This window comes from Tamandua tetradactyla, chromosome 3 (assembly GCF_023851605.1).
Source record: "Tamandua tetradactyla isolate mTamTet1 chromosome 3, mTamTet1.pri, whole genome shotgun sequence".
In the NCBI taxonomy this organism is placed as follows: Eukaryota; Metazoa; Chordata; class Mammalia; order Pilosa; family Myrmecophagidae; genus Tamandua; species Tamandua tetradactyla.
The window spans coordinates 206,325,653-206,353,289 of record NC_135329.1 but is presented as its reverse complement, the minus strand read 5'-3'; the positions used below and the strand labels follow the sequence as shown (position 1 = coordinate 206,353,289).

At 43.9% G+C, this 27,637-nt stretch overlaps 1 protein-coding gene across 4 annotated transcripts in view; it reads left to right on the top strand.

The window, feature by feature from the left end:
- Positions 1 to 27,637, top strand: part of SP110 (SP110 nuclear body protein) — a 49,710-nt gene that overhangs the window by 4,600 nt on the left and 17,473 nt on the right. For 3 of the 4 annotated variants that reach the window (XM_077155385.1, XM_077155384.1, XM_077155386.1), the window contains 10 exons: positions 5,599 to 5,746; positions 7,271 to 7,439; positions 9,372 to 9,638; positions 9,960 to 10,043; positions 13,115 to 13,192; positions 14,944 to 15,012; positions 18,459 to 18,608; positions 20,153 to 20,233; positions 21,443 to 21,496; positions 24,522 to 24,587. In XM_077155385.1, coding sequence (XP_077011500.1) covers positions 5,600 to 5,746; positions 7,271 to 7,439; positions 9,372 to 9,638; positions 9,960 to 10,043; positions 13,115 to 13,192; positions 14,944 to 15,012; positions 18,459 to 18,608; positions 20,153 to 20,233; positions 21,443 to 21,496; positions 24,522 to 24,587 — 1,165 coding nt within the window. In that variant the 5' untranslated portion in view covers position 5,599. Of the gene's footprint in view, positions 1 to 5,598; positions 5,747 to 7,270; positions 7,440 to 9,371; positions 9,639 to 9,959; positions 10,044 to 13,114; positions 13,193 to 14,943; positions 15,013 to 18,458; positions 18,609 to 20,152; positions 20,234 to 21,442; positions 21,497 to 24,521; positions 24,588 to 27,637 lie in introns of those variants that run through there. The other variant, XM_077155387.1, reaches the window with a different exon arrangement.

Below are 27,637 nucleotides of genomic sequence, written 5' to 3'. Positions count from 1 at the left end.
ACATTATCCTCACTTAGTTGAGCAATCATCAACGCTCTCAGTTTTAGACAATTTTCATTCCTCCCAAGAGAAAAATAACCAATAAACACACCCTCACCAAATAGAAAATTCAAACTTTCCCTTAACTCTTTTCTTCCCCCACTCAGTTATTTACCCCTAGGATTGCTGTGATATTGTTGAGGTCCTCCTGTTAAAGCTAGACTATAGTAGTCTGTGCAACAGGAGTTTTCTTGCTTGGGTTACTTTGAAAACAACTGGATGTGTAAGAACTTGGATTTGGTATCACAGGGATTTTCTAACGGACCCAGGCTGTTGTGAAGAAGTAAAGCCACGCAAAAAAAAGGCCACTGCCCATTGGCAATTTTTAGCTTCTTTATGTAACACATGTAGAAAGTCCCAGTGATGAAATAAATATTCTCTTGATGCTGTTACATATAAAACTTTAATCTAGCTGGCGTGTATTATTATTTCTGGAGTGAGGCAAGGATCTCCCATGCCTTGATTTTCCACTTGTTAGCCAGAGAGCGCCACACCATTTGCGGAGTAAGCCCTTCTTCTCGGATCTGAGAGAAGAAGTCTATATAGTCTACTATAGTCTATAGACTATAGACTAGTCTATAGACTAGAAAGTCTTCTAGACTTCTAGAAGAAGTCTACTGTAGTCTAGCTTTAACAGGAGGACCTCAACAATACCACAGCAATCCTAGGGGTAAATAACTGAGTGGGGGAAGAAAAGAGTTAAAGGAAAGTTTGAATTTTCTATTTGGTGAGGGTGTGTTTATTGGTTATTTTTCTCTTGGAAGGAATGAAAATTGTCTAAAACTGAGAGTGTTGATGATTGCTCACCTAAGTGAGGATAATGTGAGATGTGGATTGCTGACTTTGTATATATGTATATACATATACATGCCAATTTGTATATGTATATGTGTTACCTATGGAGACGTGATATGAAATCCATGCCTGATTTTTTGTTCTTTTCCATTGGCATCTCCCTATTGGTAAGTTAGAACTGTGCTATTTAATATGAAGGCTTTAGAGTACCTTTTAGAGTGTGCTAGGGCTAAGTCTCCTTCGTTACTCTTGTTTTTCTTTTTTGCTCAGATTTTCATTTCATAAATAGAAAATACATCCTTCCAGAGGAACTTCAGGATCTGTGACCCAAGCATTGCCAGGCTTCACCAGGCTGTAGCTAAAATTTAAGCCAATTGAACAAAAGTTGAGCATCTATTCTCTTTTTTTAAAAAATATTTTTATTGATCAAACAACATACAGACACAAACATTCTTAACATGCAAACATTCCATGCATGGTGTACAATCAGTAATTCACAGTATCATCACATAGTTGTGTATTCATCACCATGATCATTTTTTAAGAACATTTGCATTACTCCAGAAAAAGAAATAAAAAGTAAAAAGAAAATACTCATACATACCATACCCTTTACCCCTCCCTCTCATTGGGTAGCTGGTGTTTCCATCTACCCAGTTGATTTTAATCTTTGTTCCCACTATTGTTAATTTTTTTTTATCCATATTTCTTACTCATCTGACCATATCATAGATAAAGGGGGCATCGGACACAAGGTTCTCACAATCACACAGTCACATTGTGAATGCTATATCATTATACAATCATCTTCAAGAAACAAGGCTACTGGAACACAGCTCTATAGTTTCAGGTACTTCCCTCCAGCCTCTCCAATACACCATAAACTAAAAAAGTGTTATCTATATAATGTGTAAGTATAACCTCCAGGATACCCTCTCAACTCAGACACTTTATTTTGTCTCATTCCTCTCTTCACCTTTTCGGTCAAGAAGCTTTTCTCAATCATTTGATGCCAGATCCCAGCTTATCCTGGGATTTCTGTCCCATGTTGTTAGGGAGATTTACACCCCTGGGAGTCATGTCCCACGTAGCGGGGGAGGGCAGTGGGTTCATTTGCCATGTCAGCTTATGTATATCTATTCTTGACATAACCTTTCCAACAGGGGTTTCCAGACCCCTTGCCAATACTCAAGTAGTCCTGTAGATTCTCATTGTTCTTCTCTTTAAAAAAAATGTCCTTGCTGTTCTCATGTACATTGCCTCACAAATGCAGCTGGAATCAGCTTTCCTTTGGAGCATATCCCAGTGTATCCCTGGGCAGGTCTAATGGAGGAGTCCTTGCTGCCAGCTCCTAGGATGTCCACGAACGTGTCTGCCTTGTTGGCTCTCTTGGTCTTATGTCTTATGTTGATGCTCCAGCAATGGCTGCAGATCCTTGGTTGTGCATTCATGGGCTACTTAGTATAGACAGCTGCTGTGAGTTCTGAAGAGTGGCCTAGGTATTTTCCCCCAAAGGTCTCTCTCCTGAAAGTGGGGCTGGCTGTGGGGTGTGCGAAAACAGGGCACATGTACTCTCAGACTTCATGCAGACTATGAGGTTCTAAACCTTTTCTGTGCTGTGGGGCCCTCTGACCATCTGATGAAGGTTATGGATCCCTTCTCAGAAAAATGCTTTTAAATGCATAAAGCAAATTACATAAGGCTACAAAGGAAAACCATTTTATAACTATACAGTTATCAAAATATCAAAACGTACTTCTTGAGTAACACATTAAGTGACAAGATCTAGCGGTGGGCCTAATAACTACCATAATTTCAAAGCAATGATGAACATTAAAGACATTCCAAGATATATGCAGTATCTATAAGGTGCAGTGAAAATGCCCGCAATTTCATTTATCTGTGATTTACCTGAAATCACAGATACTAATATTTCTGTGGTTTGTCACCTACATTCATTACTTAAAGACTACTATATTTTAGATCAAGGTTGGTGAAAGAAATATCTAATTTCCCAGTTCCTGAAGGTCTTGAATTCTGTAGACTTCTGCCTTAGGCGTGGGGGGCTTGGGGAAGCCTGGCAGGGCAGGGACCCCTTCTCCAACCACCAAAATGAAGATGGCTCTACTCCTGGGGCTGGGGGCACCACTGAGTACCTCTTTTGTCCTTCATGCTCCCTTATATATCTGTTTTGGAGGTTCATGTTTCTTCATACTCAGCAGTACTTTTTCTTAGGTCCCTACTTCCTACCAGAGGGCTTCTCCAGACACGGCAAACTATTCCTTTCAGGCGCAATTCTCAGGATTTTTTCCTGTGTCAGATACTACTGCCTCCTCGTACTGGGTTGTACCTAGGAAGAATGAAGAACCTGGCAGAAGTCCTATTCTGAGTGCCCTTGTGTAATTAATTATCCTAACTCTAACCCAGGGGCCCTGCCTCTTCTAGGCGTGTATTCAACTTTAGCTTAGTATTTTTCCGGCTCTGTGCTTGCCTTTTTATTTCATTTAAACGTTTTATACACAACCACACCATCCATCCGAAGCGTACAGTCAATGGGCCTTTGATATAATCACACAGTTATGCATTCATCACCATAGTCAATATGAGAACATTCTCATTTCTTCCCAAAAAAAATCCCATACCTCTAATATCCCCGGTCATTGACGTATAGCTTTGGTATAGTGCCTTGCTTAGAAATAATGCATAAATATTACAGTTCTCTTAACTGTAAACCTTAGTTTGCATTAATTACATTTTTCCCATATATACCACCCTATTATTAACACCTTATAATAGTGACAAATATTTCTTCTAGTTCATGTACGAACTTTCCTGTGTTTGTACGATTAACCACCAACCTCGTCTACTCTAGGTTTTGATAAGTTGTACACTCCCAGTTTTTAACCTCTAGCTTTCCTTCTGGTGACATTCATGACTCTAGCTTTCCTCTTTCCACCATACTCACACTCAGCTTTGTCAGTTACACTTACAGTATTGTGCTCCCATCACACAGTATTGTGCTTTCTGTTTCCAAACCTTCACAATAAATGTGTTCTCCTGAAGCATCAGTTGCCCAGTCTCTGCCCTCTTTCTATCTCCTGATAACCTGTGCTCTAGAATTTAATTCTCAGAGTTTGCTCATATCAGTGAGACCACAAAATATTTGACCTTTTGTTTCTGGCTTATTTCACTCAACATAATGTCCTCAGGGCTCATCCACATGCTGCGTGCATCATGACTTCATGCCTTTTTGCAGCCACACAATATTCCATTGTGTGTCGACGCCACAGTTTGCCTTTCCTCTCATCAGTAGATGGACCCTTGGGCCGCCTTCATCTGTCGGCAACCATGTATAGTGCCACCATAAACACTGGTGTGTCTATTCGTGTCCCTGCTTTCATTTCTTCCAAGTACGTACTTAGTAACGGGATTGCCAGATCCTATGACACTTTTTCACTTAGCTTCTTGAAGAGCCACCATACTGCCTTCCAAAGTGGCTTCTGTGCTTTTCTTTGCAATATCTTCCTCCTTGTGCATATTACAGATGCTAGCTCTCTCTCCCTTCTGTTCTCCATTTTCTAGGATTTCCTCACAATCGCAAACCTCCTGATGTCATTTTTCTTGCTTGGCAGTGAAGTTATGCATTATTTTTTACAATGCATTACTTTTCTGCCAAATTTAAAGAATCTGGGAATCAGGAGAGAGCGACAAAGGTGCTCAATCTGCCACTGGGATCCAGTGCCTTGAAATAATCATTAAGAGCAGCTTCAATGTTCTCTGTGATATGAAATGCACTTGGAAAAATGATATCCATGTTTGTTTTGTGTTTGAAAACTTGTGGTTGAATTTTTTGTTTATGCTTCCCTCTTCTTGGAAATGTCAATGAGCTTTGTAAATTTTTTTGCCTTATTACTTATAGATATTTTCTCATGCCCTATTCATGTTCCATCTTTATCAGTACTGCATGGACATGGGCATAGCACACCATCTGTTTTGAGATAAGAAGTTGATGTCTTATATAAATTGGTTAAGTCACCTTTACTACTCACATTTTTCACACCCTCTATTTTTGGCCTGTTTGTGTGTCAAAGATTGTGGGTGGCTTTATTAAAATTTCTAAACATTATCAGGTCTTTCTATTTTTCCCAGACAGTCCCTGCTTCATGAACTCTGTTAGTGTATACCTTAAGCTGAAGGCCGGGTGATCATGTTGAATCCAGCTCAGTGTAGCTGTAGAACAGAGTGTCTCCGAGTCTAAGTCTGGAACCAGAAAGTCAGAATTTGTTCCCACCTCCGTCACCTCCAAGTTCTGCAAACTTTGGACAGGTTATTAAACTTCTCTCTGTCTCCATTTCCTCAACAATAAAATGGGTGCAGTGGTAATGGCCATCTCTCAAGGGTTTTGTGAAGTTCAACTAAATTAGCGTGTGTGTAATCCTTAGAACAAGCCTGGAACACAGGAGGCACTCAATAAATATTAGCTATTTTAAATATCTGCCTTCTTTTTAATATCTGTGGTATGTTTGCCAGCAGCCCCTTTTGGATTTTGACCTCGATTGTCAGTCATTCTCTACCTCCATTGCCTCTGGGAGGTGTCACTGTTCCTATACTTAAGAATCTTTTAGGAAGATGCTACGTGGGAGACTGCTAAGGGATGCCATTTGGGACCAGAATGTCTGTCTTAAATATCCATGTAAATCAGAGAGTGTTTCCCCAAGCTCCTCAGAGGCTCTGCTTCTCTTTGCGTGGTGCCTCTTTCCGCAGGATGTTCACCGTGACCAAGGCTCTAGAAGAAGCCCTTCACCAGCACTTCATATCCCAGAAGCTGAAGATATCCTATGCCATAAACAAGCCATTTCCCTTCTTCGAAGGCCTCCGAGACAGCTCCTTCATCACTGAGAGAATGTATAGGGTGAGTCTCGGTGACCTTTTCCCCTGGCAGCCCAGCCCCTGCCCGTTGTGCCCAAGTATTGAGGTCTTAATGCGCAAACAACCAGAGGTTCTGGAGTCTGAAACGCCCAACCCAGGCATGTTCACCATCACGGAAGGTGGTGGTTTGGGGGAAGGGAGAGAGGGTGTCATAGAAGCTCTGTTAACACAAACCCAGTGGCTTAAGAAAACAGAAACTTACTCTCTCACAGTTTGGGGGGCCAGAAGTCTGAAATCAAGGGGTCAGCGAGTTGGTTTCTTTTGGAGGCTCTGAGGGAGGATCCATTCCATGCTCTGATAGTCATTCCTTAGGTGGTAGACACACCCCTCTCTGCTTCTGTCTTCACATCACCTTCTCCTTTTTGTGTTTTCTCCTCTCTTCCCAGGGCACTTGTCATTGAAATTAAGACCCACCCTAACCCAGGATGTTCTCATTTTGAAATACTTAATTTAAATACATCTTATTTCTCCAAATAAGGTCATATGCATAGCTTCCTGGTTGACATATCTTTTGGGGGCCACCACTCAACCTGCTAAAGGAAGTACCCTGATTTCCAACCAAAGAACTTGTCACTCGTAGTCAGTTCTGAGGTGAGGCAAGGTGGGTGCTGGGAGATAGGGCTCTGTGAGCAAACCTGGCACTCTCCCCACACAAGTTTGCATGTTTAAAGCATTTCCTGAGTCCTAGGCCCAGAGAAGTGCTGGCAGTGGTAGAACGATCTTCCCCCAATCTCCCCCAGCATTTTCTCCGTGTCACTCCTCGGAGAGACCTCTACACCCACCCATCTGATTTGGACCTGTTTACTATTCTCTCTCATAGCAATCCATGCTTTCCCTTCATAATACTTCTCATACTTAGTAATTGGGTATCTATTTAATTTGTATTTACTGTCTAATGCCTGCCTTCTCCTCCAGTCTGTGTGCTCAAGACACACTAACAGAGCTTAGTAGGTGCTCAATAAATACTTTGCAACAAATTCTCTCCTACCATGTTTCTTCTTTTAGCTCATAAGAGAAGCTTTCCAGATGATCTCCTTATGGCTAGGCCCCATGAAGACCATCCTAAGTCCAAGAGAAAGCAGAGCTACTAGACAATCAACAAAATTGCCACTTGCGACCAACTTTTGGGTCCATGGCTGGAGTTGCCTGGCCAGAGCCTTAAAGAATTGATTACATGGTAGCTTACTTTGACCCCACTTTGCTTCCTTAAAAAATTTCTCTCTCTTCCCCCAAATATACCTACAAAAAAGGTTCACAAAACAGACTTACTTACAAAGAAGGCTGGCTTATTTATTCCTTTGACTGGTTATCCAAATACGTGCAGAGTTCCAAAAGTGAACATAATGAATAGCGCCTCTACCTTTGAAAATCTGACCATATAGTTTACGTTAAATTCCTTCTCAAAGAGGGAAATGACTTTCTTACAACTTAGAAAGCCACACAAATATAATAACCCTCCATTCACTTTTATGATCATTTGTAACAACCTTTCATTCCATTGTTTAAGGAATCTCTGGAAGCTTGTGGAAATTTGGTCCCTGTGTCCAGGGTAGTATACAACATTCTCACCCAGCTGGAGAAGACCTTTGCCCTGTCTCTTCTGGTGACATTATTCAGCCAAATTAATCTGCATGAGTATCCCAATCTAAAGGCGATTCTTGGAAGCTTCAGAAGTGGTAATGGGGTTTCTAGGATATCTGGGGGGATGTAGATGCATAAGAGAAATTTAGCTATGTGAAAAGTTTGGGGTTTATTTTCATATCTGTGGAACATACCCTCAGCCCTCCCCTCTACACACACACACACACACACACACACACACACACACACTTTCTCTTTGGGAAGGTGTGGACTTTACTTTCTCACAGGTGTGGCAGGAAGAGCAGCCCATTGGCAGATCTGACCCCAGTTCTCTAAGATGAATTTCTAGATGACCCAAGCACTTCTGTCTTAACTGTTCATAAATTTGGGGAAAATTATACAGCTTAGCTTCTGGGAAGGCTCTAGGAAATGCATAAAATGACAGAAATGCCAGGTCACAGAGATCAGGTCAGGGAGAGCCAGAGAAGAAAACTCAGTTAGTGTTGGATAATGATAAGTATCCTTTTTTTTTTTAATACTTATGTACCAGGCCTTCTCCCAAGCACTTTATAAGGTTACTCACACCATCTTTAAAACAATCCTGTGACATCACTATTATACCTGTTGTACAGGTAAGAAAATTAAAGCTCAGAAGTAATTTTCCCAAAGATACATGTCTGTTCAGAGAGGCAAAACCAGGAGCCATACTTGGTATCCCAATGCCAGACCCCAAGATTTTAACCACTTTTCTAAACAGGGAAGAGCTGGAAGCCAGATTTAAAGGCGGGTGGGAGGGAAGGTAGCTGAGGAGGAGAAGAGGGGAATTGTTAGCATAGGGACAGAGAGAGAGGGTGGGAGAAAGAAATAGAATGTGAAGAACACTGGAAAATGAGAACAGGCTGGATAGATGAAGGAGAGAAAAGATCAGTGGCAGAGCTGGGGAGAAAGAAGTGGGGGTAAGAGCAAAATCATCTGCAGGCAGTGAAATCATTTTTGGTTTGAGGAAAATGCCTTTGGCCAGAGCATATGGTTCACTTCTCAGGGAAGACAGGAAAGTCCCGCAGATGTCACTGGACGGTGACATTTTCACTAGTGGGTTCACCCCTGTGGACCGCACTTCATCTGCTCACTGACCCTTCCCCATCCAGAGGCTTCCCAGAAGGAGAAATGATTCCTTGTGTGAGTGAAAGTGAAAAGACCAGTGTCCAGGCAGGGATGGTCGCATGTGTGCCCGGGTCTCCCAGCAGGAGCAGGGCACCCTGGGACAGACCTGGACCCCAAGGCAGTGCCGAGTACATCTGAGAGCTGAGGCGCCAGGCGCTGGGAAGTCCCTGACCTGGCTGAATGCCAGCATCTTCCTCCATCTGCAACTCTGGGATTTAGTGCTGGGCCACTCTGAAATCAGACCTTACATTCCTTATTCTGTTCACTAGTTTTACTTCTCAAATAAAGGGTGGAGAGGGGTCATAAGTGAAACCTGGCATTGCCTGTCCAGGGCAACAGCGTGTGGAAAGCCAATGGGGTGTTGTAGCCAAGGGAGAAGTTTGGTGTGGTCTGATCATAAGGGGTAAAGGGAGAGGAGGCACAGGCCAAGTCTGTAGAGATGAACGGAAACCAGAATGTAAAGGTCCTAACACACCATGCTATGGAATCTGGACTGTATCTTACCACAGAGACTTCTACTAACACTATAGCATGTATAGTAATTGCCAAATTCCCATCTATGATATCAAAATTAAAGAAAAAGAAAATTAAACTCCTAGGTACAAAATCAAATTCAAGTTTATGTGTGAAACCACTTTGGCATTAGATCAGGGGTTAAATGCAGTTGTAGTAACATTGCATACTCAAAACAAAATAGAAAGGGGCCACGAATGGACCAGTAATGTTGATGAATCCGGTTCTGTGTATCTGGAAAGAAAAGAATAACTTCATGTCCTATCCTCTGAAAGTCATAAATTAAGATCCCCTTCCCCATTTAGCTCCGAGTCCCAGGGTACTGATATGTGCTCCTTTACCAATCCCAGTTGGTGTTTCCCATGGAGAGCGGGGCAGGGCCATGCCAATCTCAATGGCAGCCCCTGCTGACCCAGCAGAAGGGAGCTCCCTCCAGACCCTGCTGATGCTGCCACCATCCCAGCCACCATTACCGAACGCTCTGTCCTGTGCACCGAGGGTGGGTGAGCTTGGCACATCTGCCCAGAAATGCAAAGCAATCCTGTTGGAACCACTGAGCCCTGCCAGCCCTGCCATGCTTCTCCCTGGTTTCATCCAGGAAGGAAGAATTACTCCAGGTGAGAAACAGACAGTGTCCAACACCTGGGAAGCCCTAGGCAAAAGTGCCCATGGCTCTGCTACCTAGAACCTCAGGACCCCATCCTTTTACTGATCTGGTCCTTTCCATGCACCTACCTCGCCATACACAGCTCTTTACAAGAAGGGTTGCCCACCCTCCCTGGGCCCAGGTGGGACCCGGAGCAGCTGTTCCTCGCCCTGGGAACATCTCACCTCTCCCCCTGGGTCATGCTGCTCCATCCACCCAGGCATTTTTACTTTCACTCTCTTCCTTGGCCCCATTCCCTGCAATCTGTAATTGTTTGTCTTCCTCTCTCCAGTGACCAGTGACAACTTGATGTCCAAAATAAACGATGACGAAAACTCACCCGAGAGGCCCACCCTTCCTCCAGGCACCATGCAAGGTAGTGCTCATGGGAAATGGCTTCACCGAGCTCAGGGGGCTGTGAATGGAGACACTCACCTGCCAACCTAGAGGCTCGTGGCAGGAAGCCTGGGACAAAGAACTGGGTATGACAGAGAAAAAGAAACAAGCAGGGTATTTTAGTTCCCTCCGGCTGCCATGACAAAGTACCACAAATTCGGTGACTTGAGACAACAGAAGTTTATCATTGTAACTTTCTGGAGGCCAGAAGTCTAAAATCAAGTGTCAGCAGGGCCATGTTCCACCTGAAATCTGGAGGGGAGAAGCCTTCCTTGCCTCTTCCAGCTTCTGGTGTTTGCTGGCAATGCTCGGCATGCCTTGGCTTATAAATAACCCTCCAGCCTCTTCCTCCATATTCACATGCCCTTCCTCACTGCCATGCCTGTCTGTGTGTCCTCATTTCCCTCTTCTTATAAGGACCCCAGTCATATTGGATTCAGGGCCCATCCTATTCCAGTTTGGCCTCATCTTTACAAATCACATCTTCAAAGACCCTATTTCCTAGTAAGTTCACAGTCACAGAATGGGGGGTTAGGAATTGAACAAGTCATTTTGGAGGACACAAGTCAACCCATAACAGAGGGGGACTCACCAGCCCAGCACAGGACAGCTTGTTAGGGACACCCTGAGGTGATGTGAAAATAGCCCTGTCCAAATGAAAAAACAAAACAAGCCAACCATCAAAAACCACTGTTGTGAATCAACAAATAACTTGTGTTACACACGCATCAGAGATCCTTCCTGGTTCCTTGTCCCAACGTGATTATGGGCACTTTTCATTCCCAACCTTATTTATTTTTATATAGTTTGATTTTTTAAAAGCCATGTTATGGAAGCAATGAGAAAGGATCACAGAGTTTTTAAAAGCTTGCTAGACCTGATTTAGCATCTGAAATTGCGTCACTTGTCCCCCTACTCCATGCCATCATTATAAAGGTGTTTGATTGCATTAAATATAATGTCGGTGTATTACTGGGGGCTATCAAAAATGGTATCATGGATTCTGAGTCCTGCAGAACTGAGAACAAGAAGCCATAGTGGATGCAGACAATGTTTTCGCCACTCTTCTAGCGCATGCCACCCAAATAAGGTTCGTTAGGAAGCTAACAACAGTGAAAGATTCTATCTCATTGACTTTCGAGAGAGAGAGGAAAAATAAGTATCGTGATTAAATCAGTAAGTGGCTAACTGAGAGTAGATGATTGCTCCTTTCCCCTCTCTCTGCTTCCTTGCCCTGCCCTTGGTGCTTGGCTGGCCGGAATAGGTGCTCTCCCACCTTCACACGCTGGTCTCTGCTCCTGGGTCTGGAAGTCTTTTTCTTCTTCTTCTCAGAGACCAGTAACAAGGAAACCCCCCAGGTGAAAGATGAAGAGGAGTCTCAGGAGGCCCCCCCGCTCCCTCCCCCCCATGCCAGGTAATCTGCATTCGCTGCTTTGGGCTTGCCTTTCTTTTCACGCCTGCCACGAGGAAAACCCATGTGGATCCTCATGGACAGGCTCCCTCCCTGCAGCCAGTGGCCGTCTTGACCCCACTTCCAGCCACTCCTCCAGCACTCAGCCAAAGATGGCTATCCCATTTTTGATAGCCCCCAGTACTATACCGACGTTATATTTAATGCAATCAAACACCTTTATAATGATGGCATGGAGTAGGGGGACAAGTGACGCAATTTCAGATGCTAAATCAGGTCTAGCAAGCTTTTAAAAACTCTGTGATCCTTCTCATTGCTTCCATAACATGGCTTTAAAAAAATCAAACTATATAAAAATAAATAAGGTTGGGAATGAAAAGTGCCCATAATCACGTTGGGACAAGGAACCAGGAAGGATCTCTAATGTGTGTGTCACACAAGTTATTTGTTGATTCACAACAGTGGTTTTTGATGGTTGGGACAGTCAGAAGACCTGAGCTCAGGGAGACGGAGTCTCCAAGGAGGGAAAGGGTGGGTCTGGAAAGAAGAGGCTTGGGGGAGGGGGAGGGGCGTGCAGCTCTTCTTCCTGCCAGCCTTGGACTCCAAATGCCACCAACTTGTCTGCAAAGGAAGAATATTCACCGGACACAAGCGGTTGTGGCGGGAGCCCAAGGACCAGGAGACTGAGTCGGGGTAGGACCCGTGGCCTCAGCCGGTGTGAGAAGCTGCTCCATCCAAATGCAAAACAAACAAAACCACGGTTTGGTCTTCGAGTTAGTTGGTGGACAAAGACATAGACAGTCCTCCTTTCTAGCTCTCCCCGCACTGTGGGGACCTTTCGCTTTTAACCCTGGTCGTTTCTGTATTGTTTGGATTTTTAAGAGCAGACATTATTTAAATAATGTGAAAATCGATAAAAATTTTCAGAGATCTGAAACTGCTTGCAGCCTGCCTCAGGTATCTGTTCCTAAGCAGACCAGAGTTTGAAACTGATTTCATAGCATTATTTAAACAAGAAGAATGTGGAAACGTTACCTGAGGTGGGTCTTTATTTGTTATGACTGTAAGCAACTGGCACAGCAAAAACTGACAGGATCACTTTGTGTATATTTACTGTGAACAGGAGCTAGCAAGTTCAGGTTACTTCTGCGTTCTTCATACATTCCTTTATATCTAAATATACACATAGGCTCCTTCACTGTTTCCCAAGGGGAAATAACTACAGACAGAGCAGTTAAGAATATCTGCACTCAGGCATCCAAGCTATTACATGTATTTTCCGTATGGTGAAGACATTCCCTGCACTGTGGCCGTGGGAGTTAAAAGCCACCACCGCCCTCTGCTCTTGGCTTCGTTCACTGAGCAGAGGTTGGAAGGAGCCCCAGGACTTCTCTTCTCTAAGTGGGTCAGAGAGACTTCCAGTGCGGGGCACTTGTCCCCTGGTCCAGTGTGACAGTCGCACAGGTAACCAACAATAACCCACAAGCAGATACAACTGAGACAGAGCCAGGGAGCCCTGAGGGCTGGCAGGTTCCTGGCCTGGCACCACTTATGCTCTCTACCCTTCTAGATCGCCCATTGATTTCTTTTGCTGTTTGCTTATCTGCTCATTTTGAGATGAATTCTGTTTCTTTTGACAGGGATAAGAGATGATTCTCCCAAACCAGGTGCCCCAAAAGAGTCCCAGGAGGCATCTAGCACCCCTGCAAACAAGAAAGGTAAGGGTTGCCTTCTCCTGTGATGTCAGGAAGGTGAATTTGGAGCCATTTTCTGTTTTTCTGAACATGTGTTGCATAAGCATCTGCCCTGTGGTCATAGACATGATGCCCAGTATATTTTGTTTCTGCAGTTCCCATTTCCTGCATCTTCCTTGTAGGACTTTACCAGATTAAAGGGAAATCAGATTGCATTTATGGCCATGGAATTGTGCCCCCATTGGAACTGCCTATTCTGAAATCACTGAGTTTTCCTAATAGCCATAACTTCATAGAGTCTTCGCTGTACCTCCCTTTAACTGAAAGTTGGTTCCCTTGAGAAGACACCACTTCCTCTTGAGGGATATCCTGTATTCTCTCCCATCACTCACATCTCTGGGTGGGAGGCAGGTGGGCTGTTCACCCCTCCCACTGCTCCCGGCCAGTCCACTGCCCGCCTTCCTCCTTTAAGGTGCAAGCATTCGAGCAAAACCCCTGCTACCTCCCCTCCTCCCTGTCACCCGAGGACTTCCCCATTGCTTCCTGGCTGACCTCAAAGGCTGACTTAGAATGTTCTGTTTCCACAATGCCTGCCATCATCCTGGATGCCTTCAGGACACATGTGCACCATAGGCAACCCACCCAATTCTCCAGCCTCTCCAATCCTTCATCTGCTCATTTCAGATGATATTTTCCCCCAAAATCATATCACCATTCACACCTGGCTCAACTCTCCAATAACCCCTTGAAGAATTCCCTTCTTGACACCTGTCCCTACAATTTCCTCCTTCCACAGCTGTTATTCAACCTCTGCTCTCTCTCTTCTTCGGCCTCTTCTTAAAAACCTTATTTAAAAATATCCCTTTCTGACTACTCCCTTGCAGTTTATTCCCTCTGCAGCTGTCCTTCCACCTCATTCAAACAGCCAGTCCACTGACCTTCCCCTCTTCCCATCTACTACCCTTTCTTTACACACTTTTGTATCCTGCTTAGATTCCAAGATCTATCATTTCAACCTGCCTTGCCCCTTTGCCTTTTCCTTGAATTTTTCCTACAGGTCCTGAAGGAACCTCATTATCTGCCTTCACCCTATTGCATCTATAAAGCAGGCTCTGCTGGAGAGTCACTCAGCAATGCCAAGTGTGCCGCTGTGTCTTCATGATTCCAGCTCACGTGACTGTCCACATGGCACGACAATTCCACCTGACTCTGTGGGCACCCAGTTCTCCCACCTCCTGCAGTGATCCTTTCAAACCTTGTTCTCTTTTACTCAACAGACGCTTTGCCTCCTAATTCATAGAGAAAACATCAGATGGAACTCCCCTCACTTCCTGCTGCTAGACCTTCAAACCCTAACTGCATCTGTTGCTTCCTTTCCAGTTCCCTTCTTCTCTTCCACCTTGCCTTACGGTACAAATTATCCCTTCTCTCTCTTGAATATTCAGCACCTCTCACAAAGGTCTATCTATATTCAGCCCCTAATCAAGTCCCCCTCCTCAGCTCATAGGATAAACCCTCCCTTGACCCCCTACTAATTTCAGCTTCTCCTATAGCTCTCCCCTCCATTTCAAGACCAATCTTCTAAAATGATTCCCTAACTCACTGTCTCCATTCCCCACTTCCTTCTCTCCTCTACCACTTTGGAGTTTTTTCTCACCCCATTACTTCATGAAGGAGCATCTCCAAAAGCAAAAGCTGAGACTTGTTGACCTATAATGCTGACATATCTATGTTTGTAGCTGTAAAAAGATGATCTTTACCCTTTCATTTTTAAGGAAAGAAAAGGAAAAAATGTGTGTGGTCAACTTCAAAAAGGAGACATCATAAAAAAAAACTCTCAAGAGGTAAGATGAGCGCGTAAGAGGAACCTGGAGATGGCTCATTGCAGGACGTTGCAGGCCAAGGTGTGGGAGGTTGGATTTTATCCTGAAAGGCACTGAAGGGATCCAAGCACTGAAGGGACCCAAGACCAGTTTTGCTGCTGTGTAAAGAATGAATTGGAGAGAAGCAAGAGTGGAGACAGGGCAACCATTTGGGGTAGGAGTGGGGGGCAGATGTGCTGCCAATAGCCTGGCAGTGGCAATGGAGAAGAGAGGGCCAATGCAAGGTCAGCTTTGGAGGTAGAGTTGTTAGGACTTGGTAAATTGGAAGAGAAATCAAGTCTTAGTCTTCTATCTCTAGTGTGAATGGTACAGCCCATTGGGAAGAGAGGATGAAACATATTTGGGGGAAGTTTTGTAGTTCAACTTTTAACTTATTCATTTAGAGATTTCTGCAAGCCATCCATGTGCTATACCAGTTAGGAAGTTATGTGTATTTTGTCAAGAACCATGAGCGTAACAAAGTACACACTTTATATAGATAAATACTGCAGAAACACCAGTCACCTGGGTCAGAGAAGAGAGTTCTCTATTGATACTCACACCTAGATCAATAGCAGAGTAGCAGTGCCACTTTGGTTCCACATACGTTGTCCCTGGGGAGGCACAATGAGAGCTGATGGATTCATAAGTGGTGGGTTACACCCCACAGATAAGGACAGAGAACAGTGAACCTTCTCCAACTATATACAGGAGAGGGACAGCCTTCCCCCACCCGTCCTGAAAGGAGAGAAAAACAACTTTTGCTCCTGGATTCTCTAACCTCTGGGAATTTAAATGCATCTCTCAAGGGCCAGGTAAATCCCAGGTATCTCCTGCTTTTAGCACCTAGATTTAGGTTCTGGAGCTCTGGGCTTCATCCTTATGATAAATAACACCTAGGGAGATGGAATTCCTGTTTTCCTGGCACCTTGGGACATAACAGGGACCTAGCCTTGTTTGTAACCATTTGGCCATTTTAGGAGATAAGAAAAGTTTTACCCTGTTGGATCTGATTACTTAGATAAGAGGCTAGGGATCTGATTCTCAGAGTATATGAAGATTAAAATGCTTCTACAGGGGCGGGCCATGGTGGCTCAGCAGGCAAGAATGCTTGCCTGCCATGCCAGAGGACCCGGGTTCAATTCCCGGTGCCTGCCCATGTTAAAAAAAAAAAAAAGGCATAAAGAATGCTTCTATGGGAAGCAAAGCCAACATTCTCTACTTCTCTTTATAAGACCTTCATTAATACTGGTTAGGACCCAACCTGATTCAGGTGGGCCACACCTAATTGATAATACATTATCAAAGGATCCAATGTACAAATGGGTTCACACCCACAGGAATGTGGATCACAGTTAAGGACATCTTCTGTTGGGGCACATGAATTTGCCACAGTGTAGTTGTCAAGGCTTGTCCAAATCTGACCCTGCCTCCCCCTCCAGTCCTGTCTCTTTCCACTCAAACTGCAGCCAATCATTCTGAACTTCTTTCTCCTTTACATATGCTGTTCTCTTTGACGCCTACGTTCTTTCTTACTCTTGACTTTCCATAAATGTCTGTCTAACTTTCCATAAATGTCTGTCTAACTCTGACTCATCGCTAGTGTTGGCATAACTGTCTGCCTCAAGGAGGCATACCCTAACTCCTAAATTAGCTAAGTTGGTCCCACTGCACATTTCTGTAGCACCTAGAACTGGTGCTTTTGGAAGATTCTAGATGCTTTATTATAATTTCCTCTGTAATGGGCTCTTCTAGGCCAGTTGGTAATCTCCAGGCATAAATGAGGTATTATTTTTCGAATGAATGGAAGAAAAAAACAAAAAAGAAACCATATTTTCTGTTTCCCCAAACTTGGATAATGATCTGAAAAAGGAGAGTTTGTGAATTTATTATTGCATCATGCAAAGGGGTCACAGAACCTGACACTGACACAACATGGTGCAGATATAAACTAAGATCTATTGAGGGAAAACTTCAAAGCAGGTAAGTAGAGCCCATACAGTTCTCTAGATTCTAGTATCCCAAGTTTAGGGCAGGCATAGGTGGTCTGTGAGCCGCTAGGGTCGGCATCAGGTACTGAGATGGCCACTCCCGTAATGCTCTCCATGTTTAGTAGGGTGGAGACAGGGATCATCTATTTGACTATAACAATGAAACGCCTGGGTTAGAGAAACACTCATGTTAGAAAGAGCCTCCATACCCAGGGCTGATGTCAGCCTGTTCTGTTGAGCTAATTCTGACATGCTGAGACTTCTCCCCGCTTAGCTACCAATAGGGGTGGGAGATGCCAGGGCCTTCCAAAGCTGTGCTTCTTTCTTTTGTATTTAAATGAAGAGTCTTACAGAGGCATTTTCGAATCACAATGGTTTGCATTTAATTCATCACCTTTTTTACAAATATCAAAAACACCTAAAAAGAAATGTAAAATTCAGATGAAAAGAACACAGTTGTGCTACAAATAGTTATACCATGCTCTGGTATGCAAAAACAAAGCAAAAGAGTATTTTTATTTTCTGTAACAGCTCTGATCTTCTCTGAAGCCCTTCTTTTGAAAAAAAAAATTCAACTTGCCAATTAAGGGCAGCTTTTAGACCCTTTTGGATTGACCCAGTCTCCTTTCGGGTAAATTATTCAGTAGATTCAATGTTTGGACTTCTGCTGGCTTGGGTGCCTCCACTCAAAAGTTTGGCCATCCTTACTTCCATTGTGGTACCTGGGTGCGGGGAAAAGCCCACACGTCCAGCAACCAGGAGGAGGCGTCCTCCATGGAGGTATCCTGTGGTCATCCTGCGGATGTTGGCATCTTAAGTCCACTGCCAGTGAAAATTGTGCTCTTTTTATTTTCCACAATGAAGCAGATCCCTCAGTTCTTCCTGGCATTACAAATCCTCTTGTCTCAGCCTCAGCCTCCATCCCACCCTCACTGTAGCCCCCTCCAATGCAGAGGTCTCCCTGCCTCTTAATTCTTTGAGGATGTGCACCTTCCCCACTAGATGATATATGGGAACCTTTGTATTTCCCCCATTTTGCATCTAGGCTCCTGGGGGAGCCTGGGGAGAGACTTCTCAAGGCCCTTTCTCTCTGACTGAACAGGCCACACAATGATGTGGCCATTACTGCTCTGATGTGGCGCCTCACAGCAGCAGCTTGCCACACAAACAGGAAATAACCCCCACTGCTCTTGAATTTTCCAAAATTTATCTAGTTGATTTTAGCAGGTAGTATGGGGAGTGAGCTCAGATGGTAAGTTTCAGGGAGAATGAAATGTGCGCACAGCAAAAGAAAGAAAGAATTATACAGAAATCGCAGGAGAAAAGTGAGGTACAGGGGAACAGACAGCTCCTGAAGAGGTGGGGAGGGGGGACTTGGGGGTGGAGGTTCACTGAGGACCTGGATTAAAACTATTCGCTAATCGCTGTTGGGCCCAGGGGCAGCCTCACCTGTACCTGGAATCCAGGAGGAGCTCCAGGAGGTGGATCAGGTGACTCAAATGAAGGACGACTCAACCAGTCGCTGGAAGGTCATGACAAGGGCCCAAAAGGCAAGGACTGAATGTGCCCAAATGTCCGAAACAGAGGGTAAGACTGCTCTTGGGATCTGCCATTTGAATGGGTAGGTGAGGGAGGATGTCCCAGGCGGCAGACACAGGGTAAGGCAGATGTGCAAAGTGAATAGTGGAAGGAGGGAGGGGGACAGAGAGAGAGGGTGAAGGGACAAGAAGGATACGGGAGAGCAAAGAGAGGAAAGGTCAGCTGTGCCTGGGCCGCAGTCCTCAAATTCTTTGGACTTAAGACTCCTGTAAGTCTTAAAAATTATTGAGGATCCCAAAGAGGTTTTGTTTATATGAGTTATATGTATCCATATTTACCTTATTAGAAGTTAAAATATAGAATTTTAATGTTTATTAATTCCTTTAAAAGTAACAGTAATAGACTAATTACAGGGCAACATCAGTAACATATTTTTTATGAAAAATAACTACAGTTTCCAAAACCAAAAAAATATATTAGTGGAAGAATGGTATTGCTTTACCTTTTTCGCAGAGCTCTTTTATGTCTGGCTTAATAAGACAGCTGAGTTCTTCTCTCTGCTTCTGGGCTCAAGCTTTGTGATATATTGCTTTATTGAAGTTTAGGAAGAAAACCCAGCCTCACCCAGATGTGTACTTGAAAAGGGTGGAGTATATTTTAAGTGTTTTTAGATAATTTGGATATCCATCTTTGATATTACACCAAAACTTGAGAAGTGGGAGTTTCTTAAAGGTTAGTTGTAATGCAGACTCTGAAACCATATCAATGAACTTTTTGTACCATGTCCATAAAATACATTATGCTATCTTGCATTTTGCATGGATCTTTCATATATACAAGATTTCACAATGTCATGCCTTGCTCATTTGGGAAATACTGGTTCACTGAATTATATAGTGAGCTCACAACTTGAACAACACACGAGTACTTTTTCTTGTGACAGCCATCAAGCTTCAATATGCATCGTGAGTCCTTCAGATATACTCCCTACCTTTCCACATAGAACATTTAAAAGATGTCTACTCATGGATAGAAACTGAATAAATTAATCATTGTGTTGCTTCATCAACGGCATCTTTAAATGAAACTGGGCCGGTGAGCATATGGCGGTGAAGGACACAATGACTGGTGCTAAGGTTTGGCTGCTAGGATTTGTCCTAAGGCACCAGCAGTCTTACCTGCCATGCTTTTGCTCCATCAGTGCAAAAGTCAACAGTGAGAAAGCCAGGCTCATCTTCTATTAGTATGATCATTGTTTTAACCTTGCAGAGCCCCTAAAGGAGTTCAGGCACCCCAGAGGTTCACAGACTTCATTTGAGAGCCACTGGTGTAGGGGAGCAGATGAGGTTTAATTAATTAATGAGAAAACCACCACGACCAGCCTTGCCCTGCCCTCCTGAGTGGGAGGCAGACCCTGGCATGGGCAGCACCAGTCCTGGTGCAGATGCGGTCTCAGAAGGGTGTCCCTGGGGGCTCAGGCAAGACCCGGATACCCCACCCCAGCCTCAGGTCCGGGATAGGGGGGAGCCTTTTCCCAGGGGATTTGCAGAGGGTATTACGGAGAGCTGAAAGAAATATTGTTCTGTTTTCAGACATCAGTGATGACATTTCAGAAACGAATGAAGAAAAATGTCCCCAGGATACACCTCGTACACCACCGAGGATCATGCTTGGTAAAGAGGCTGCGGGTCTAGGATGCAGTAATCAGGAGCCCAAATTCACAGCTGCTTTCCTCTAAGCCAGTGTTTCTCAACCTTTTTTTTTTTCATTATCACTGCCCTAGGGAGACTTTTTAGTTATTTTTTTCCTAATCATGACTCTTTCCCCTAAGATATTTTAATACAAATATTAAATATCTTGTTTATATAGTGTATATATGTGTTAAACACATAAAAGAGTAAGTTTTTTTGTGCGCACACACACACACACACACCAAACCCCAATTTTTCCCCCTTGGGGATGATATCTCTGCCACCAAGAATGGGCTCTAAGCATCTTCTTGGTACTCCATTGAAAGTTCCCTTCTCATGGGGCAAGTCTTTTCCTAGAATCTCAATCTCCATGTTTCTCACATGACCTCTGTGGAAAAATGAGGGTGTGAGCTTCCCATTATAAACACAAAATGAATATTCAGTGTAAGCACGTGCAACCGACGTGGTAGTTGTGGGCAGGTGCTGGCAAAACGCGTGTGTCCATCTGCTCCTCACCGTTAGTCCTCCCTTATCCCCGTTTCTGGAGTGTGTTGGTGCCACTGTCTCTGGAGCAGGGAGAGCTGAGTCTGCTGTTTGCTGCTGGTATGGTCACGGCTTTGTGAATTCATAGAACTCCCAAAAGACAAATAAACTAGCTATTGTCAGAAAGAATGATTTCAAGGTGACCGCCCCGAAATCCCAGTGGTCATTTTTAACAGCTTTACCTTCATTGCATTGACTTTTATGGTGATATTTCTCACCTTCACCTGGACAATTTCATTTTCTTCTCAAAACAGCCCTTGGTGAAGGTTGAATAGTTTATTGCACTTTTGCACCTGAAGAAACTAAGACACATGAAGGATGAGTGGATTTTTCCAAGGTCATATGGGCAACTACTGCCTGGCCCAGGAGAAAATTCCTGGTCCCCTAGAACCAAGAGCTGCCATTCTTCATAAAAAGGAAGGACAGAAATAACCGCATCAAATCTTTGTTAATTCAGTATTGTCAGAAATGAGTGTTGTGGGGTGGGCCACAATGGCTTAGCAGGCAGAGTTCTCGCCTGCCAATGCGGGAGACCCAGGTTCGATTCCCGGTGCCTGTCCATGCAAAAGAAAAAAAAAAGAAAGAAATGAGTGTTGTCACAAGGTGTAAAGCTTGCTTATTTCAAAATTTCTTTCTATTACTTTCCAGATTCCATAGATAATGGAAATAAGCCCCGCTTGGAAAAATCTCCTGAGAAAAGGCGTAAGTATAAAGAACTCTTTTGTCTCTGCTAGGTTAGATTTGAAGTTACTCTTACTGTTTGTTATGCCTTTCTAGATCAGAAAAGAACTTCCTAGCTAGAAAAAGATCTATGCTTTTCCAAAGCACTGATTTAACTTTTTTTCAACCCAGAGAACTTCCCATACCCTAAAAGCAGTCTGCCGTGACCATTAGGATTAGGTTGTCGTGTGTGACAGCAAAGCACTCCCCAAAATAGTGGCTAAATCAAGAGGCAAGTTTATTTCCCCTCGTCAAGGGCTGGCAGTGTTTCTGGCAATCACTGTCCTTGCCTTCCCCATCCCTGGCCAGTGGCTTCACCTTCCTTGGGATCCTCCTGCCAGCAAGCCTGAGTTCCAGCCAAAGGGAACGACGCCAGGTCAAAGGAGGAGGACCGCCTCCAGGAGAGGACACTTGCTACAATCATTCTGCTAACATTTCACCACCAGGACCACTCACGTGGCCACACCTGGCTCCAAAGGGGGCTGGGAAATGTAGTCTTTATTCTAGAAACACAAATGCAAAGCTTAGAATCAGTGGCTTCCTTGCAAAGGAAAAAAGAGAGACCAGTGGTTTTGGCTTGTAAGCTGCCAGAATGCGATGTACAGAAATGGAACAGCTTTCCAAAAGGGAAATTAGTAAGTTACAATTTTACAGTTCTACGGAATTGAAAGTGTCCAAATTAAGGCACCAACAAACGTTTACCTTCACTCAAGAAAGGCTGAGACTGTCCAGAACAGCTCTGTCAGCTGGGAAGTCACGTGGTTGGCATCAGCTTGTCCCTTGCTCCTGGGCTCCATTGCTTTCAGCCTCTGTTTCCTGTGGGGGTTCCCCACTTTGCTTCTCTGGGGTGGCTTTCCCCTCTTAGCTTCCCTTGGCTCTCCACAGGTTCTGGCTTGCTTAATATCTCATGGTGATGTTGCTAGCTTTTTCTCCTGGCTTCTCATTTCATAAGAATTCCCTAGGGGTTGTTCTGTCTTTGCATTTCCATAGTCTCTGGCTGTGAGGGTCCCTGGGCTGTGTGAGCTCTTACGTTTTTTTTCTGAAATGGTTCCCTCTTAAAGGACTCCAGTAAGCAATCCTACCTTGAATGGGTAGAGATACATCTCCACGGAAACCATGTAATCAAAAGTTACCACCCACAATTGGGTGGGTCACATCTCCATGGAAACAGTCAAAAAGATCGCACCCAGCAATATTGAAGGAGGAGTACAGGAAATGGCTTTTCTAGGGTACATAATAGCTTCAAACTGCACACCAGGTGTAGGAAAACAACCAGCAGGCTTAGAATGCGACCCTGCCCAGCCCCTGCAGGCTGCGGGTCCACAGCAGCAGCTCAGACCATAGGGCTGGAGGGGCACTGTCCCTTCTGATCACCATGCAACTCTCCACACCATCTTCCCCTCTGGCTGTGGAAGTGTGAGGAAGAGGGAGGGGGTCCTGGATCTCTGCGTGCCACCCAGAGGACTGTGCCCCACATTGGAGTCTAGACCCACCCAGGACTTTGTGTGGCTGCGAAGTAAATTTGTATTTGGTTTTGCTGGTTCCTGGAGCCTTAACCTGTCCTATTCTGTGTGATACATCGTTCCTAGGAATATCTGCAAACAGTAAGGAAACTATAAACCAGGAAGAGAAACACCTATTTAATCTGCTTTCTCACCTAATTTGTTTTTTTAAATTACAGAAGTTGTAGGTTTACAGAAAAATCATGTAGAAAAACCCTTGTTTTTATGCTTTATAAGTGCTCATACTTTTTTCTTTATATATATATCAAATATATATATATATGCCTATTCTATATAAACTATTCTGTAAACCACTTTTTTCATTGACATGAAGTATAAACATCTCCATGTCACTATTATCTATTTTTCTTTGTTTTAGCTACATAGTACATTATTGAATGAAAAGCCGCAATTTGTTTAAATAATCACCTATTGGACAGTTAGATTATTTCTAAATTTTACATGAAAATATATGTGGATGTTAATATCTTTGCACACTTGGCTAATAATTTCCTTTGTATTAATTTCCAACAGATTATTTGGTTAGTCTGCAAATCTTAAATTTTATACATGTCACCAAATATAATGATTTACATTCCCATTAAAAATATGAGTGCTGGGTGGGCTGCGGTGGCTCAGCGGGCAAAGTGCTTGCCTGCTATGCCGGAGGACCTCGGTTCGATTCCCGGCCCCAGCCCATGTAACAAAAACGGAAAAACAAAATACAATAAAGCAAGAAAATGTTTGGAAATGTTTCCCTTTCTTCCTTCCTTCCTTCCTTCTATCCTTCCTTCCTTCTCTCTGTCTTTCCTTTAAAAAAAAAAAAAAAAAAAAAAAAAAAAAAATATGAGTGCTCATTTCCTCCATCCTCATGATAAAACTTTTAAATGTTTGGGTCTCCTTAAAACCTAAACAGTGCATTTCATTGATTATTAGTGTGTTTAAGATTATTTTAAATAAGCTGACATTTGTATATCTTTGAGCACTTTGAATTTGTGTTCTTTGCCCATTTTCTTATCTGCTGTTCATATTTTGCTTTATTGATTAAATGTGTTAACCCTTTATATGTTTCATATATTGAAAATTTTCTGAATTTGTTGTTTTAACATTGTGGAGGTGTTTTTTGAAGCATGAAAATTAAAAAAATTTTTAAGCAGTCTAATTTGTTCATCTCTTTACCTTTTAAACCTTCTGCTCTCTATGGCTTACAACCATTTTTCCCTGTATTTTTTCCTTGTCTTGAAAAAATTGGTTATTAATTTGAAAAATAACATATTTTAAATGGTATTTGTTTAGTATATCTCTGGTATATCTTCATTGAGTTTTTTTCCATTTCCATGTAGAAGGGAATACTTTTTTTTCCCTACGTAGGTCTCCTGATTTTCTTGTCTTCCCAACGTGATATGAAGATAGGAGAAAATGTATTTAAAATCATTGACATCGCAGGCTTGTAGATCATTATTTACAGCCATAAAAGATGATTTTGTTGTTCTTTTTTTTTTTAGAAAAGAGGAGGAAAAAATGTATATGGTCAAGTTCAAGAAGAAGGCCAAAAAAAAGATTCCCAAGAGGTAAGCGTGAAAAGCACAGTTGGCACTCCCTCTGTGCTCACTGGGGTCCTGACTTGGCTGACCAAGGGCCACTTCCCGCAGGGAAGGGAGAAGGCAGGCGCTGAGCTGGTTCCAGACCTGGAATTAGATCTGGAGTCAAATAGCCTCCAAAGCCCCCCCTATGAACCTACACCTGCTTATCCTTCGTCTCCTCACGCAGTGACCGTGTGATCTGCTGGATCAGAAAGTATGTTTTGTGAAAATCCCCATATTTCTGGATCTTCTGCTTTCTCCCTCTTGTTATCATCGTCCTTTTGCCTACTCCTCTCCATTCTCACCCTTGTCCCATCTCCACTCCTTTGTCCTTTTCCTTGATACTTTTATTCAAAGCTATTTATCCCATGTTGGAGGTACACTAGTCACCGGGGACTCTACTGGATTCCATTCCCTTACGGGGGCGTGGGGCGTCCTGGCAGATGTTCTCCTCTCAGCACGATCCAGGACATGAACCCCCTGCTTTGGAGTTTGCCCAGAATTTTCTGCTTATTTCCCACACCCTTCAATCTTGGGGTTTGAACTGGAAGGGGGCTCAGAGCTGCTTGACAGACACTGTCCAACACACCTCTTCCTCCCACTACGCACCACCGTGCCTTCCAAGACACTGATTCTCTGTACACTGAGTTTTCTCTACCAATAACTTCTAGGAGAGCTTGACTTTCAGACCTCCAAAGCTTTTGTTTTGGTGGATAAAGATGCTTTTTTTGGAATTTAGAAATGCCCCTTCCTTCTCAACAAATTCTGTGTTTCAAGATTTTATCTAAGTTTTCCAAAAAGGTTGCAACTTGGACAGTGACTTCTTGATTGTAGCCAAAGTTTGCCCTTTCCTAGAAACCCTTTGATTTAAATAGTCAGGGAATCCTGAGACCTCATGACTTTCAAAAATGAACAATACATCATTCTGACATCTTCAGAAATATACTGTTTCTTATATGTTCACTCAGCAAAGATGGATTATGTGCCAGGTATGTGCTTAGCCTATGTCTTAGATTCTAGGGGTCCAGCAGTGGTCACAACAGGTGAAAATACCTGCCCTTGTGGGGTTTACAGGATAATTAATTCACTTAGAACTAATTAATACACCTACAATTAATAGACAAAAGAGGAGTTGTATGGGATAACAGAGAAACAGGAATAAAAACTGTAAGTTTGTTGGATAAAAAGTGCACTCAAGAAAAGAAAGAAATATAGAGAAATAGCCAAGAAAAGTGAGGTACAGGGGAACAGAGAGCGCTCCTGAAGAGGTGGGGAGTGGTACTTGGGGGTGGAGGTTCACTGAGGGCCTGGATTGAAACTATTCACTAATCACTGTTGGGCCCAGGGGCAGCCCCACCTGTGCCTGGAATCCAGGAGGAGCTGCAGGTGGTGGATCAGGTGACTCAAATGAAGGACAACTCAACCAGTCGCTAGAAGGTCATGACAAGGGCCCAAAAGGCAAGGACTGAATGTGCCCAAATGTCCGAACCAGAGGGCAAGGCTGCTCTTGGGATCTCCATTTGAATGGATGGGCGAGGGAGGATCTCCCAGGCAGCAGGCACAGGGTAAGGCAGATGCGCAAAGTGAATAGTGGAAGGAGGGAGGGGTACAGGGCAGAGGGGGCAGGAGGAACACAGGAGAACGAGGATTTGTTGTTCTGAGAGCAGTTGTGGGCAGAATGTGTCCTTGGGCAGTGGGTCACCGCAGCTGTGGTGTCACCCCGTGACCCCTCCCCAGTAGTAGAGGAGTTGCCACAGCTGACCAGCCTTGCCCTGCCTCTCTCCTGAGTCTGGGGGCTCCTCTCATTCAGGCAGCCCAATGGCCCCCAACCTCAGGGCGGACACGTTTTCATGATTCTTTCTTAAGGGTTCATTCCCGGAAGTCAAGTCCCTTGGTCCAAGTGTCTATGTATCTAAAATTAACACATATTGTCCAGTTTCCCACAACAAACTATTACCCCCTTACATCCCTCTGAGCATTGTATGGATGCTCTTTTCCCTAAACTTTCACCAAGACTAGATATAACAGGCCTCTTCTGTGTTTGCCAAATAGGAAGGCAAAGAATGATACCCCACTGCTGTGCTTGCTCAAGTTTCTTGGCTCTGTGCAGGTGGCTAAACAAGCTGGGTAGATGGTATTACTGTGCTCCACGGATGCCCGTGGGCTTTGGCATGGCCAAGGAAATGTGGACAGAGTGAGAGGGTCCCTTCCAGGCCAAAGCTTTAAGAGCTGGTGTGGTTTCTTTCTTATGGCCATGAGACCAGCTGTGCCCTAGACAGAAGTTGTCTGTCACCTGGTCCGTGAGCATCAATGACAAGAGGCTGAGCCTCCTCTTCCTTGGGGTAGCTCAAGGGAGAAGTAAGTCTTCGTTCTTCTAAACCAGCACTCAGCAAACATTTTCCATGAAAGCAATATCTTAACTCCTTTAGGCTTTGCAGGCTTTGCTAGAGCAACTTTGACAAATACCATGCGGTTGGTTGGCTTAAACACCAAGCATCTGTTGGCTCGTAGTTTGGAAAGCTCCAAGTCCAGCCTCAAGGTCTCGACGAGCAATGCCTTCTCGCTGAGCCTGTAGCATTCTGGTGCTGGTTTGCTGCAGTCCTTGGAGTTCCTTGGCTTGCTTCTCTGTCTCTGTCCCCTGGTCACCTCCTGTGGCTTTCTCTGACTTCTGGCTTCTCTGAATGTGTCGAAATCCCCTCTCTGTATAAGACTGCCAGTCATATGGATTAAGAGTCATCCTGATTCAATACGGCCACACCTTAACTAATTATAAAATCTTCCAAAGGTCCTATTTACAAATGGGTTCACACTAACAGGAACACAGATTAAGACTAAGAGCATGTATTTTGTGGGGGAAATGATTCGATCCCCAACACGGTCTCTGCCTCCACTGTTCAACTCTGCTTGCTGTGACGTGAAAGCAGTCAAAGACCATACATAAATAAATGAGCATGCCTGTGTTCCAGTAAAACTTTCTCTGCACAGGTGACAGGTCTCACTTGGCTTGCAAGCCATATTTTCCTGATACCTATAATAAA